At 40.5% G+C, this 16,360-nt stretch overlaps 1 protein-coding gene across 1 annotated transcript in view; it reads left to right on the top strand.

The window, feature by feature from the left end:
- The first annotated feature begins 555 nt into the window (after nucleotides 1–555).
- The window catches only part of LOC117557401 (cGMP-dependent 3',5'-cyclic phosphodiesterase), a 157,987-nt gene continuing 142,182 nt past the window's right edge, over nucleotides 556–16,360 (top strand). Inside the window, exon 1 of the mRNA XM_034233237.1 lies at nucleotides 556–1,192. Coding sequence (XP_034089128.1) covers nucleotides 1,134–1,192 — 59 coding nt within the window. The 5' untranslated portion in view covers nucleotides 556–1,133. The remainder of the gene's footprint in view (nucleotides 1,193–16,360) is intronic.

Genomic DNA, 16,360 nt, shown 5'->3' with positions numbered 1-16,360 from the left:
ACAGTTATGGCTGATTAGTCCTGCTCGGCTTGGGGTTGCGTGATAGAAATGTCCAGAGGTCACCAAACTCACTTACCAATAATATTGATAGAGATGATGATGCTGAACAGAAACAAAAAATCAGTGTTAGGTGGTTGACGGAGCTGTCAATCAATCACAGTCTGCACATGCTCACAGAGCTTTGAGTGGAGGTCTAATCAGGCAACATGATTGAGAACACCTGTGTATGTGGAACATAGCTGTGAGTTAAATTTGTTCCGATCTTCCTTTTTAAAACATAAAATACTGATTTTCTGTTTTTCTTGCACGAATATGTTGTCCTAAAATTCTAACTGGGTCTTGAGAATGTAAAACACCGGACATCTGAAGCCACTTGGGGATATTTATAGGCCTTGAATGTCAACAAACATGTAAAGGGCTCCTGTTTCACTAGGCATAGCTCTTGTAGTGAATCCCTGCTGTTTCCTTGTCTGTAGTGGGAAGGCCATATAAGGCAGAAGATATGTGTTGGACCTTGAGACCTGTGTCCTGAGATAGGCACACTGCAGTTTAGTGCAACATGTGGTTTTACAGTGGATCCCTGTCAGCACTATAGATCTCCTCTGTTTGGGAAGACAGAGAAAACTACTTCAAGTCATTATCTCAGATCTACAGTATGGCTATACAGTTTATGAAGAAAGAAGAAGAAGAAGAAGAAGTGTGTGGGAGTTGTGTGAAAAAGCGCAGCTGGGGTGGGAAGATACACCGTGAAAGTTGCATTTTTACAACACGACTTTCATTTTCACGGATGAAGTGGTGCTGTTGATGTGTCCATGTGGTGTTAAGCGTTAAAGTACCGTCTGAGTGCCCTCTCCCTCTCTCTCTCCCTCTCTCTCTCCCTCCGTTATATCCTCGCTCACCATTGCGCGAGTATCAGTTACCGGATCCCGACCAATCCCGGCACGCTGTCAGAGCTCGAGAGGAGACAGCAGACCGGAGAGAAGCAGACGCATACAGAGGGGAGCAGACCCTCCAACCTATTTATCCATCCGACCACCGGCTATCCTCCTTCACCCAGCACACAGGCAGCCCCCCCACTTCCTCCCGACTGCAGCTGTTTGGGTTAACCGGGGAGGTGCGAGGCAGGATGCGCCATGGGACAAGCGTGCGGACACGCGCTCCTCTGCCGTAGCCAGCCACCGTCCTCCGAGATGTAAGTGTGTTTAATAACTATGTCTGTGAGTTGTATCTTCTTGCCACTTCAGAACACACTGGACGAGGCACATTGCGCTTAGCATTACGCCAGATATGAACAGAGCCTGATGGAGTGTGTGTGTCACCCTGCTGGGTGTCGTTATCCCCCCTGACAGAGGCTCTGAGGACCCCAGGTGAACCGTTCAGCCGGCTGTCGGTGTAAACCGGTGTGTGTAGCTCACCTCCATCACACTGTAATATCTGTCTATAGTCTGCAGAGAGCTCAGTGACCTTATCGTGTGTTCCAAGGTAAGAATAACAGCAGCTGCTCTGATAGGCATACTCTCCCTCTAATATCCCTGCTGGGACTGATACAGTTCATGCATATAGCCCTCATAATTACTTTCTCTCAATTGCTATGTTCATGTGTTTATGTAAGGGATTACTTTGAGCAAACCACTTTATTCTAAAGTACTGTTTGGCCACTGACAATCCAGCCATTTTAAAACAAGGCACCCTTTATAAAAAGTCTGTAATATGCTGGAACTTAAAGCATTATCAATAAGTTATTACAACTTTTTTACAGATCAGTTATAGGCAATTCATAAAACAAGCTTTTGGGTTCACAGGTTGAGTTTAAGTATTCTTACCTTGTGAACACTGAATCAAAATGTTTTGGTTATTACCCACTGACTAGTTTATTAACTGATTACTCTTTAACCCATAAAAGATTATAAACAGCAGCTAAAATAATGTGTTCCAACCTGGCAACGCAACATTTCTTACCATTCTTAGCATTATTGGTTAAAAACTCATCCAAGGAGCTTAGTTTGAACACAATACTTTGATTCAGGAAACCTGTGTCCATACCCGTGAGAGACCAAAAGTCACTCACTTTTCTTAATATATATCTATGTGTTAAATAATGTAACGCAACTTATTTTAAGCCAGGTAATGATCTTTTACATAACCAAGTTAAGAACATCATTTCGTAGGAGACAGAGGAATGGGGGATTTCTCTAGTTGTTAGATACTTACCCTTTATGCGTAGTTTGACACACCAAACATTCATCTTCACACTTCTTAAAACCAGCCTTTTTATAGCGTTAATGTTCATTCTAGACCCTAAGGCTGTTTTCCTTGTTCATGAAAAGTTGACATTTGGGAGATAAGGAGTTTTCACATAAAGCAAATGTGTGATGTGGATCAAAGGAGCCTTACACAATCGTATTAATGCAATGAAGCATCCCAGCAATGCATCCCATCTCCATGCTTATAGTGTTTACTACCGTATGTGTTGAAAACGTCTCGGGGTTCAAATTGGTGGTAATTGTCGCAGCTGTTGTGTTGTTGTCCAGTCTGTGTTGGTTAGTCATGACTTCTCAAGTGACACCTCTACAGGAAAAAATACTTTTGAATGTCAGGGCCAGAAGTGAGTTCAGCTAAATGTAAGCCTATTAACTACTTTAGAGCCATCTTCATTTTTAAAGTTTGCCAGGAAAACACGCAACGCTTGCTCATAAATTAAGTGACTAATTTGCACTGAGTCTAGTGATTATGATCAAAACACGGGTCTGATCAAACAGCATCCACCTACTATGCTGAGAGCTTCCCCCAGGAGGCATCCTGATGTCTATACTCTGTGCTTTATTTTAATGAATAACTTCCCTCCATCTCTCTAGTGGTTGAATAGCATAATTTGCAGCTTATAATATGTGATGCCATTATACGCTGATTGCACAAAATATTGGAGACATTTCCCTCAGATCAAGTTTCAACCCCTTTTTGCCTCAAAGTAAAAAAGAAATCCTAATCGAATGTGCTCCTCCTTCATTATTGGTTTAATTTCAATAAGGGAAATCACTGGGGGATAATGACTTTTATTAACGTCACCAGCGCTTGTCAGTAAAAAATCTAAGCTTCTTACATTGGGCATTTGTTGGCCATTGTAGGAGAAAATAACCAGAGTTGTGCAGGGATAATGAGTCTGCCAGTCAGTGATCTTTCACATACAATTAGTTTCAGGAGCTGGTTTCCCCTCAAGCTGGAGTGTCTTTTGACTTGGGGACTTAGCATTTGTGATCTGTTAAGCTCACAAAGTGTGATGCTGTCATGAGATACACAAGAGCCGACGTCGTGCCTGTACCTTTCCGGATATGTTCCAGAGAAACATCCACATCCTTTTGTGTTTCCATCATAATGATGCTTTTCCAGATCCTTGGGTTGTAGCTTCAAGATCCAGTTATCCATCACAAGTATTGACCAAGTCTTATAAATCACATCCATGAAATCAATCTGAGCTTGAACCTCTGTTCTTCCTCGCTTTGTAATTGTTTATGTTCTATGTGTTTGCTGTTTGAAACAGCGATTTGAAGACGACACGTTAATATTCAATGCACTTCGTTTACCATGCTATCATTTTAGCAGTCAATGGTGTGCCAGAGGGTGAGCATGTGAACGGTCTGCAGCCTGATAAATAGTGCAATTTACTGGACTGACGCCAGGAAGCCAGATCCCCAAGCCTCTTGCCACACACACACACACAAAAGTACATGGCAGCAGCAGAGTTGTAACCTGATTCTTGGTGAGTGAGTGTGTGTGTGTGTGTGTGTGTGTGTGTGTGTGTGTGTGTGTGTGTGTGTGTGTGTGTGTGTGTGTGTTTGAGAGAGAGAGAGAGAGAGAGAATGATAGAGAGAGGATGCTGATGTTGCAATGTGTTATCAGTAATGGGCTCATCAATACTAAAATATTCAGAGAGAGAAGAGACAGAGGATAGAGGCAGATAAAGAGTATGCAGGGGAAACCATTGTGATCTGCTTGCATTTATGTTTGTTTGTGTATCTATAGAATGTGTGTGCTTCAGCAAAAATATTTGGCTTAAAATTATTCACTGACTTACAGTAACTGCATTTTGATTATTCTCTCTGAGTCTATGAATGTATGTTAAGTATTCAGCTAAAGGTCCAACATACACACTCTAACTACTGAAACACACAGTATGTTTACTAGCCAGCAGTAGATAAACATAATGTACAATTTGTTTTTACAGACAAGATCACTGACTGTTTAACATTCAAATAAATACAATGTAGAAATTAATTAAATTAAGGAGCTGTGCACATCCATGGCAGAAACTCCTGTCCTCCAGTTAAAGTGCAAATTAAGCACATCATTTTTGGTTGCATGCCCCCATTAATTTTCTGCATGAATATTAAGAGATGACTGGCAAAGCCTGGATGCCTTGAAACACTTTCAGCTGAATCATCAGTTCGAAAGATGAGTAAATGTTTAAAAAAGAAATCTCTTTCTATAATAATTAGTCAGAGGTCAAGAGTGTGAGTGAAGATTAAATGTGTGTTACAAACATTCAATCTTCTTTCACACTCTCACACCAAGCTTTACATTCATACATCACCACTGGCATATTTGTAATAGAGATTAAGCTTTATAGGGCTTTGATGAAACAGCAGCTTTAATCAATTAACTTTAGGAATCTGGGTTTGGGGGTCTTAAGGCCCTGACACACCAAGCAGTCACCAGAGGACTCGCCGACACCGACGTCGGCTGTTGCGTCGCGGTGTTCTCCTGTGTCTTGGCCATGTGTCGCACGGGAACACACCGCAAAGACTTCAGTGCGTGAGTGGCAATAACTCTCCTTACCAGCAGGCGGCGGTAGTGTGTATTCGTCATTAAAAATAGGCAACAACCGGAAGACAGAGAAGAAGAACAGACTGCGTGATATAAACAACAACAAATAGCGTGTGCAAACTGCAGCCTGGTTATGATCCACTGCTGTCTGCCCGTCTTTGGTGCTCCACAACTACCCGAAGGGGCAAGTCTCCTGTACCGGGTGTACTGGGTTCGCAGAGAATCCCACTTCTTCCTCAGCTCTTTCTCTGAAGCACACAAATAAACGATGTAAGCATTGTGGCTAGTTAGCATGTCCAATTCATATCTATATGCAGTGCCAAACTGCACAGCTAGCAACAAGATAACAACAAAACACAAGGTTGAAATAACAAATTGCATTTCACGTTAACGTCACTGTACGCTGACAAACAATAAAAAGCCAACAATATCTGCTAAAGAGCTCAATTGATGAAAAAGATAATCTTACCCGAGAAACCAAGTTGCGTTTCAATCTCTCGCCAGAGTCCGGTTTTCACTACTCGGTTCGAGTACCTTTTCTCTGTGATGTCGTACAGAGCTGGCCTCTCCTGGATCAATGTGATGAGCAGGTCTTCGTTTCCGTCATTCCAGATCGCCATGATGAGATGGAAATGAATATCAGTCTGTGTGTGCCTTCTTAAATCGTTTGTTTACGTCCCTCACTTCCGTTTCGCTTCTCATGCACTGATTCGCTAGCTGAACAGCCAATCAGAGTGATTGTTTGGTCCGACTGCCAGACCCGATGCATGGCCGATTCAACATGTTGCATCGGGACCATGATCGGGACAGGCAGTCCAAATAAGGCGTGTCACGGTCGACGGTGCGGGACACACCAAATTGAGTTTGGGCGACAGGACACGCTTCGTCTCCCGATTTACGAAAACAGCCGAAATCGGCCTGGTGTGTCAGGGCCTTTAAGTGAATCCAATAACTGGTCAAGTGTTTTGTTCCTGATTGCAAAGAGAAAGCTCTGCATTTCCTCCGGCTCTGATTTGTGTCTCTGGCTGGCCATAACAAACTGAAGGAATTAGGAAGGATTTATTTTCTCAGAAACATAGCTTACTAGAATGTAACCACACATCGCATTTGAGGTTATCGTGGAGAGATAACCTACAATACAAATATACAGTAGATAACAGACCTTCCCAACCCTGCCACACGTACTGCTTTTGAGTTTAATAAAACAACGTGCCACTAATAGGCTGAATTAGAACAGTATAAATAGTTTTAGAGTTTACATCTGTGCATTTAATCCTGTGGCTAATTTAAAGTCTTCAGCACATCTACAAAGTGTGTATTTAGACTGGGGAGGAAACCAGAATGCCTGGTGGACACACATGTAATTAGTTATTTAACGGTTAAAGTACAGTCTAATATCTTAAAGCATAACAATTGTGCAGCTGAAGGAGCGTCGGTTAATAATTACTAATTTATGAGGGGTTTCTTATGGAAGTCCATGCACCATGATGGTGGGAAAGTCTGGTGTATATTCAAGTTAAATCAAGAAGGAAATGCAAATAAAAACAGGTGCACATAGCGTGGGGACTTAATCTACATTACTGCACCAAATTGATTCAACCTAATGCACTTTATACATGCCATAACAAGGCCTTACTTTACTCTGCGTGTGTAGCTGGAGGGAAAGAGATGGATGCATTAATTTAGCAATGCCAACAAGCGGTTTAACATTAATGTTAACTAGAGTGTACTCTATGTAATGAGATGTAAAACAACTTTCCATATCATTAACAGAGTGGACATCCATGTAATCATTAGCTTTAGCTGAATTTAGTTGTTTGAATACTTTTCTTTCAGCCAGTACATCCCCAACCTGGACAGCTCTGAAACACCCTATGAATACCCTCAAAACATTCATGTAATATCTCTGCGGAAGTGAATGTGTGCTTTTCCAGGGTTATATCTAGAAACTGCTTAATATGATATGCCATCTCTGCTGCTTCTATTGTGGGTTCAAAACAAGAATAGAAAACCTAGCTAGCTGGTAACTTGTGATGTCTGTTTCTCACACCTTATTAGGAAGCGTTATTTTAAGGACGGAGGATAGACTTACAGTTAGTTTAAGATTTCAAAAGTTAAAGATTAAAGCTGCAGCTTGTTTCGTGTTGTGTTACAGTGAGAGGAAGGATGATGAATAGCATGATGGTCTTGGTAAGAGTACAGCTCCAGGGAGTGAATTTAAGTCAATACAATATTCCCCAAGTGTGTGTATGTGTGTGTTTGTGTGTTTGTGTGTAAGCCTAGAGGTGTCCTAGGGAAATGAGCCAGACAGCTCCCATGGTTCCCGGCTTTGGCTCCTGCAGCTCCTGTCAGCCTTCTTATCTCTATGGACTGTTGCCACAGACAGGTGTTTGTGTATTTGTGTATGTGCGTACTTGTGCGCGTGTGCGCAACAGTGTATGTATGGGTATATTTGTGTTACTGTCAGTAATCCAAGGGACGGCCACAACTGCGTGTGTGACTGTAATTTAAATGTATTTTTATCAGCAGCTAACTGGTGTTAGAGGGAAGTCAGCTGCGTTTGGGACACAGTTTAATTATAAAACACCGCAAAGTTTCCCTCCTTTTTTGATAGGCATCTTTGTGTATGCGCCTTGGGATCCCCCAGTCAGAGCTGGTTGATGTCGCCAGGGAAAAGAAAGTTTGGGGCTCTCTGCTGGAACTGCTACCCCCGCGACCCGACCACGGATAAGCGGGAGAAGATGGATGGATGGATGGATCTTTGTGTATGTCTGTGTGTGTGTGTGTGTGTGTGTGTGTGTCCTCTTTACTTATAGCCTGAGGAAGAAATGACCTTGAATAAATATGCCGTAATCTGCCAAATATATTGCATACAGAAAATGCAGTGTGACATCCGACTTTACCACTGGAGTTTGTGTTTAAGTTTGGTTTATCTGGTGTGACACTTCAATGCTTGAATGCATTTACTACTTACGTTTGAAGGTCATTGCAATTCCAGTGTGAAGAGCTACATCATTTTTACTTAAGGTGTGACTTTATTCTTTTGTTTTTGCATGCAACCATTTTGTGTCTTTCTTCAGACAGGAGGAAGGTTGCAGGAGACACAAACACATGCAGGGGCTTACTTCAAAGTTGTTAAGCATCTATTGTTGTTGTTCTCTGTCTCTTTGTAGTCATGTTATATATCTTTATGGTCATTGTGTTGCTCTTCCTGGCTGGTACATGTCTCTTTAAGTGGCATTTTGCAAGCAAAGACCAGGTGGCTCTGACACTGCCTGCCCAGTAGGTCCATTCAGTAATCCAACCATTCGCACAAGGTCATTGCTACAGTATAAAAAGCAGAGAGGGCTATGTGATTTTAGAGTTTATATATATTATAACTACTACAGGGTTTATACTGTACGTGAAAATGACCTAGTATCTGCTATCTTGTTAATATCTGCACTTACAAACTTAGCAGTAGTCAGAGTAAATCCAGAAGTGGAATTATATGTGGAGGAAAAGAGACTATTGAAGGAAATGTTGAAAAGAAGTAGGAGATTCAAATGACACAAGATGACTGGAGTAGACTATTTATTCATCTCAAACTGAGAGACACAAAAAACTCTTTCACACAGCTCCAAATTTCACAAATTCACAGTGGAGTGAGAAGAGCTTACTTTTTTCACATCCTGTTTTTCATTCTTGTAAAAGCAAAAGGGTTTTCGTGTTAATTTTGTATAAATGAGCTGACTCAAATGGTCAGCGACTCCCATGACTCTGTTTAGATTATTTGTTTGTCATTTGGAGTATGGGTTCTTTTCTTCATGTAATTATGTTTTTCTAAAGGTTTTACTTACTGATATTATTGCTATTCATCATGCATTGCTGAGGTTAAATCCAAAGTTGTTGTTTCTGTTGTTGCTGCTGCTGTAGATTTAACAGATGTTTTCTCGTTTTGTACTTGTTTGAACATGGACATTTCCCTGTTATTAGTGTCATTGTTTTATCACTATAGATTTATCTGTTTGTTTGCCAAAGTAATATCGACGCTGTCACATGAGTTGCTATTGCGCCATTGTTGGCCTCTCCAGTAGAGTAGCAGAATGTGGCCCTGTGCTCCCGTTCCTCTCGCCCTGACTGCAGGGGTTTTTCTTATCGATCAGCTTTATTGATTGACTCACAGAGAGATGAAGCCATGACGGGCAGTAAGTGTTGCATTTGGGACATTCAGGGGTTTGTGATGCTTGTAGAGCTCAATGAAATGATTCGTTCTACAGCATATGAACATGCAGACTTGTAGAGACACGCATACATTAACAGACAGCTACTTGTAGACACACACATACATATACTGTTTTATTATTGTATTTCTGTCTGCAGCCTATACATCCAGTATTTTAACACACAGCTGATTGCCAAATGGAAAATGTTGATTTGGTCACATGGACTCTAAAATATTGACTGTTTGTGCTTCTGTCTGTCCTCACCGTCTATAAATGGCCCCTGTTGTTGAGTGTTCTGCATTGGTTTACTCATTTGTCACTATGTCCGACAGAGAGGGTGTGTACAACCTTCATCACCTCATTTGTATGCCACTGTCTCCATCCATCCATGTATCCTCGCCTTTTCATTTTCTCACCTCTCTGCTTACTACCTCTCTACCTTTGAAATCTCACCTGCCAGCCAGAGACAGAGAGGGGGACAGGTGCGACGGAGAAAGGAAAGGCTTGAGATGGCTTGATAGATGAAGGGCATGTGTTTCATCCAAAGAGTTGTCCAGGTGGCCTGGCAACTAATGGTGTCACAGGTTACCCAACATATGGGCGTATTATAATTCGTTAGTCCTAAAGGTGTGTTTTCCAGTGTTGAGAATCAATACATTTTGATGTACTATTTTGTATGTACTGTACATTTTGTTTGTGACTGCTGCATTTGACAGGACTGCTGCACACTTTTGTTGAATGTTTTTCCAGTTTTCTTTCCTTCTCTTTTTTTTCTGGGAATATGGTTGCATACTGTTCATCATACTGTACTGTAGGCTGCACGTTGTCAAGCTTTAAAATAAGAAAGAATAAAAATAGATCGTGAGAATCCTGTTGCTTTAAAATAGTTTACAATTCCTCAGGGAGGGCGATCCACAGCCTGACCACAAAACCTGGTCACCAAGTCCATTCCTGAAAAATCACAGAGACAACATTACTAGAAAACACTGCCATGTAAGGATTTCAATGTATCAGTAAAATATTTAAATTTGTCAAGAAACCTCACAGTCAATAGTGTACTGTATCGAACCTTGTGTCATATTAGTCTGCCTGGCTGCTGTGTTTAAAAGATTTAGACTAGAGGGATTTTGACCTTTTGATTAGTGTAAGAATACTAGAAATCACAGTAATTAAGACAGATAAATAAATACCTATTCAAGGTTGAATGAAAATAATCATTTTAGTGATTTAAGGGTTGAGTGTCGAAAATTAGTAAATTACCCTCATTTTTGTGAAATGTTGAACAATGCACTTGAGGGTACAGGGGAAGTCTGAAGGGCAAAGTCATTTCAGTTTTTTTGTTAATCTGTGGCAAAGGAAGGAAACAGTGTTCTGTATGTGTGGACAATATGAAGTGTGTATATATAGAGCATCTCTACATGTGTGCATATCTTAAGGCAGCATCAAATTAATATAGCATGAATCCAGTATTTGATCCCTGAGGAATACCAAGTAAAAGCCAATAAATAACATGCCTCCTTTTGCAATCTCTAATTACAGTAATGTATAAACCCAACCCTTAGAAATATAGACACACAGAAAACACTACATATTAGCTGATGAACATGATGATAATTATGGGATTGTTTTTGTTGTACAAGCAAACTCGCCGCAGGCAGTACAGCAGCAAGTGCTGATGCTGGGAATAATAGCATTGCAAACATTCACACTGTATTTTTAGGTGTAAAACAATATGGAGGTATGCTGAGCTGCAGACAGACCCTCAGAGCTGGGATCATACACACTCTGAACATGAGTCAGGCACACTATGGTGGTATACACCAAAGACATCAAAGAGTCCTCTCAGAGAAAGCTGATGGTTTTAAAAACATGAAATGGACATTATGTAAGCTCTAAATCATCTATGTATACCACACTGTCACAGAGTGCTCTTGAGTTCATTTGTTCCTCAACCAGGTCCACATACAGATGGGCAGAAATGTTAAGTGCTTCTAGCAGAGGTTTTAAAGTTGCACAGTGTAGTATAAACCAAGTCACATTAATTTAACCGTGTCAGAGGCTTGATGCACTTACTTTAAGTACAGGTTTTGCAAAACTATAATCCTTTAAACATATATAGCTAGTCATTTTAAGCTGCAGAAAATAAACAGAAAATACTAACTAGACTAAGAATGACAACATACAGACCCTAAACATAGATATCGCCTTCTGCTATAAGCAACAATGGTTCTGTGTTATGTTCTGAATAATTATGAAGTATTTAGTATGGATGGAGGTAACAACACAGTATATGTGGTGAATGGTGATACATAATTTAAATAGTTCATTATATGACCTATTGATATTCCATTGGGGTAACTTGTCTGTTGGCTATCAATCCTAGTTTAAAGCTCATAAAAGATAGCTAATATTTTAATCATGCATAATTTAAGCCAATTTTAACAGTCTGTTATGTTCACAACAATTCACAAGATAACCAGAAGGTGGTTGATGTACACCAACAGCTTTACATTCTATAATGTGTACACCTATACATTGCAAACCTATTTTTTTTTTACCAACAACAGTTTGTTTTTAAGTGCCACATCTGTAGTGTTTTGGAGTAGGTTAACACTTAGGGTCGAAATTGTAGTGTAAGGTTGGAGAGTGCCCTTGTTTGTTTGACCTGTCGTTTCACATGTTAGTACACCCATGCAACACAGTGGTAAAGGGACCATAAACTGCTCCAAAATAAACAAAGGTTGTCCTTGAGCCTCGTAGTTTTCCAATAGGAACACACTCTACCTCGAGCCACATATGTGTGGTAAAGAAACATTTGCAATTTACACACACACACACAAACACACACACACACACACACACACACACACACACACACACACACACACACACACACACACACACACACACACACACACACACATGTCATACACACACACACACACACACACACCACACTGTCAGATGTATCTAATTGTTTGAAGTCTTGCGGAGGTGCTGGTTTGAAGCGGATGGAATTGATTTGCATTCAGACAGTATGTTCTCAGTCTGATTGGGTGTTAAGGCAGCAGCCCTGTGATATGCTAATTACAGGCTTAGGAGCCACCCTCTGACAATGTGTGGCTTGGTTCAAAATTGCACAATAACTTTATATAATATGTATAAAATGAAAATGAAATATATGTATTGTGTTCTGACAGCAAAATATGTGGATTGTGTGTATGGGATGTTTGAATGTGTACTAAATAACTGCTATCTTGTGTTTTGTTGTCCAATGGAAAGTCTCAGATGGTTGATGGGATAAAATAATTACTAATGGTTGATTTACGTTTCTGAAAAACATTTTAACCCAGCACTAGCTCAGACTAGAAACCCATTGGATAATACATTTGTTGCTTGATGTATCTCTGTGCAAACAGTTTGCTGGTAATGACAATGACAAAGCCAATTCTATATTTCCACATTTTGCAGCAAGCCAGTTTGCTTTTCTGGCTGTTACCCGTAACTCAGGGTAGCAGATATATGCGAATGACGTTGAAAAAGTTATAACAAAGTAGCTTGTCTGAATTGTTTTTCCCAATTGTCTGTATCTTCAATGACTCTAACTGGTGACCTTTCCCTTGTCTCGACAAACACACAGAGCCACTACTTATTTCATTCTGTCTCCTGTACCATTTTCACTTTGTCCCCCTCTTTACTTTACTTAAAATATTCCCTTTTTAAATCAACTAGCAAAAAATGAACAACCGCCAACAGGGGCTCTGGCAGGGATCTATGTGCTGTTTGTACGTGCGTGTATTTATGCATTTCTGCACAAACAGACAGTACATCTACATCCATGTGCACAGCGCTACATGAGCGCCTTAGAAGAAACACCACACTAGTGTGTAAGACGTCAGTGTGCAGTTTATCTAGTTGTGTTTAGTGTGTTTGTGTTCGTTTACACACTTTGTTGCAGGGTGTCTGCGGGGTCTTAAAAAGTATTAAAAGTTGATAAATCAATTTAGCGAAAATTATGGCTATTCAAAAGTATTAAACAGCATTTTCCAAGGTATTAAATGTTGTAGCTTGTTTTCAATAAGTATATAAATTGTCCAAAGAGGTTGTATTCTAAACTTTGCCTGAATGTAATCATTGCGTAGGTGTGTAGTGTGATTCTGTGTAGTTTATTTATGGCATCCCGTTGGATTTGACGTCATCTGAACAGGACATCGCACGCTCACTGCTTGATAGCGCGAAGGTCCGTTTACGCCGGTTGTTAAACAACATCGTTATGGGGAAATGCAAGTCTGCGTCCAAATGGTTGGAAGATAAGGAGGAAGGACATTCAATACTGTAGTAAATGTGAGGTAAAGTGTGTCGCCACTGTAACCGGTGGCGATGAGGTCTTAAAATGTATGGAAAGGGTCTTAAAAAAGGTCTTAAAAGGTATTACATTTGACTTCAGGATTCCTGCATATACCCTGTGTTGATGCTGCATGTATCCAGATGTGTGCTTCTGTACACATTGTAGTAGTGATGTTCTTCTCCACATGGAGCCTACAGCTGTACATGTGTGTTATAATCTTGACTCCAGGTGCATCCTCCTTCTCAACATCAAAGTCAATATGTAGAGCTTGTGTATCTTTCATAGCTCTAACCTCTGTATTCTCTGGAGAGTCTTTGATAAACCCATTGCACCTTTTGAAAGTCTTCGTTGAGGACCTTCCTCACCGTGGAGTAGATTGATGCTTAAGAGAGTGCACACTTGCTTTTATCTCTTTTGTCTTTCTCGTATTTGTGTATTTTTTTCTCTCTTTGCGTCTGCACCAGTCTGTTTAGTCATCAACCTCACTCTCGTCTCTTGACTGTCTGCCTCTTTCATCCTCGTCTTTTGGCCTTCGGTAAGGATGAGGGAGGATGTGTGTGTGTCGTTTCGGTGCTTGTTTTCTCCATGGTGAGATTGTATCAGGGCAGAGCTCGCCAGTCCCTAACAAGGCAGTCTGAGAATCTGCTTTGATGTCACCAACAATTTTAAAGTCAGTAATGAGGAGGTGGAACTGTTCTGATTGGTGCCGGCCTTCTTTGAATGATAGTTCCGCCTCATCGTTGATCGTGTTTCTGCTGTGTCGTCTTCACACAGTTAATCACACCACTTGATAGATATGACAGATAGTCTGTTTTGGAGTGGAAGTAAGAGACTTCAAACAAGAAAGTTGCTACAAGAAAACTACCAGTCATACCTCTGTTTTTTAAACAGCTGCACTTCAAAATCATAGCCGAAAGGGAAGACACCATGCAAGCCTCCAGTTGTTGATGTAGTATATTTATATTGAGGAGATTCTCTTCTACAATTAATTCCCATACTTGTCTGTATTCAGAGGGTGATATCATGGGGAACACAAACTTCATCCCTCATTGAGGAAGAGCATAATTTGTTGTCTTGCCAAACATGACTTCTGATCTGTGAAACAAAATCAAGTTGACATGATGTATCAAATGGAATTCACTACAACAACAAACCCATTAGCTTGTAAATTAAACTATAAACTCCACTGTAATTGCCACTGCAATAAAAACATTTGGAACTCAGGCTGCAGAAGAAAATTGTGGGTGTCGACTGCCATACTGGTTCTGTTGCAGAAGGACATGAATATTCTCTGATACAAACAACAAAACAAAGGGGTGCATGGACTTCTAGAGTCTGTGGTAGAAGAGACATACTGAGAGCAGGTCATATGTAAAAGTCCCTTTTTGTGTTTTGATTTCAAATACATCATAAAGAAACTATTCGCTTTCTTTTGTTTTCTCTCTGTTCTTTTACTTCCCCCTTTGTTCTTAATCTCAGTGTTTGTTAAAGCAAATCTCGCCTCAATTTCAATAGATGAGCTCATTTTTGTTTATGTGTGGGATACATCACACAGGTGACTGTTTGCTCACATACAGAGCCAAATCCTTTTGGCAAGGCGCATCAAATGGGGGAATCTGGGCTGCTCCAAATCCCAGTAGATGTCTGAGAGCTGCAGGTGGCGACTTCAGAGAGTATCATCACATTGCATTTCAATAAGCTCCAACTATCTGTACTCCTCCACTCCTCCACATCAACAGAGAAAGGATTTGAAATCAGGGGATTGTCCTTCGCAATGACGCTGAAATCCAGGAAGTTCAATCCTACAAATATTTCCCCATTTTTAAAGATTTGTTGCAGTTTTTAGTATGCTGGAGATGCATTCCTGAAGAGATGGGAAGTGTATATCATTCAATTTGAAGCTTTACAAAACATTCCTTCTTGTGAGCATATTTTCCTTGCAAACTTGATCAACTAAAGAAGACGGAAATGCCAACAACTCAGCAAAGTTAGGCTAAAACGTTTGCTTCTGGAAACGCACTCCAGAACCGTCCCAGGATTAGGCCAGCATCAATATTGTGCAACGATTTCTGACAAGAACGTACAAAAATACAGATGATTTAGCACTCTAGATCGGACATGCTCATCACTTCATCCTGCTTAGCAGCTCTCGTGCTTTCTGTGACTGATATTCTTAATATACTGACAGTAACACCTGGATTTATAGTAGGAACTGCACATTAAATCACACGTTAAAAAACTCACAGGCCATATAGATTAAAGTTATGCAGCACATTGCCCTAGTTAAGGTTTAGAAAATGCTTCTGGTAACAGATATTGAGAGTAAACAAGATGCTGATTATGCCTTTGAGTACTTCAAGTAACAATTTTTAATTTTCATGTTTGTGATGCTTTGATAAATTATACTTATAAAATCTTTTTTGGACCCATTTTTTGTATTATGGAAAAAGTAATCTAAGAAATAACTAATTAGCTCCAAATATAGGGAATGCAAAGTCCTGTTGGATGCTTTTATAGCGTATAAATAAAGAGCCCCTTTGTTCACATTTCATGCACACGTGTGCTGGAGCATATGAGAATATTCCTCATATGCCTGTTCTTGTTGGACTGCCTATTCTTATACATAATACATTACAACTGAGACCAAGTGGGCATCCTCTCTCCTTTCTCTCCCCTCTCTCTCCCTTTACCCTCCTTGTCCCTTACCTACTTTTACCCCCAGTGATGTGCTCTCTTCCTCCCCCCTCAGCTGTCTCTCACCATCTTTCTCTCTTCCCATCTTGTTATGTGTTACTGTATTGTTAGGTCTTAGCTGTAATTTATTCATAGAAGTACACTGGCTAGCCTTTCCCAAAATGGAGGGATGGACGGTGGACAAAAGGGAGCTGACAAGAGATGTGGTAGAAGAGAGGGAAAGCATGGAGAGGCACTTCAGATTTGATCTTCTTCAGGTCTGGGCCTTCGTGAATAGAAATCATACCTATTA

This window comes from Gymnodraco acuticeps, unplaced genomic scaffold (genome assembly GCF_902827175.1).
Source record: "Gymnodraco acuticeps unplaced genomic scaffold, fGymAcu1.1, whole genome shotgun sequence".
Taxonomy (NCBI): Eukaryota; Metazoa; Chordata; class Actinopteri; order Perciformes; family Bathydraconidae; genus Gymnodraco; species Gymnodraco acuticeps.
This window is presented reverse-complemented; position numbering and strand designations above follow the sequence as displayed.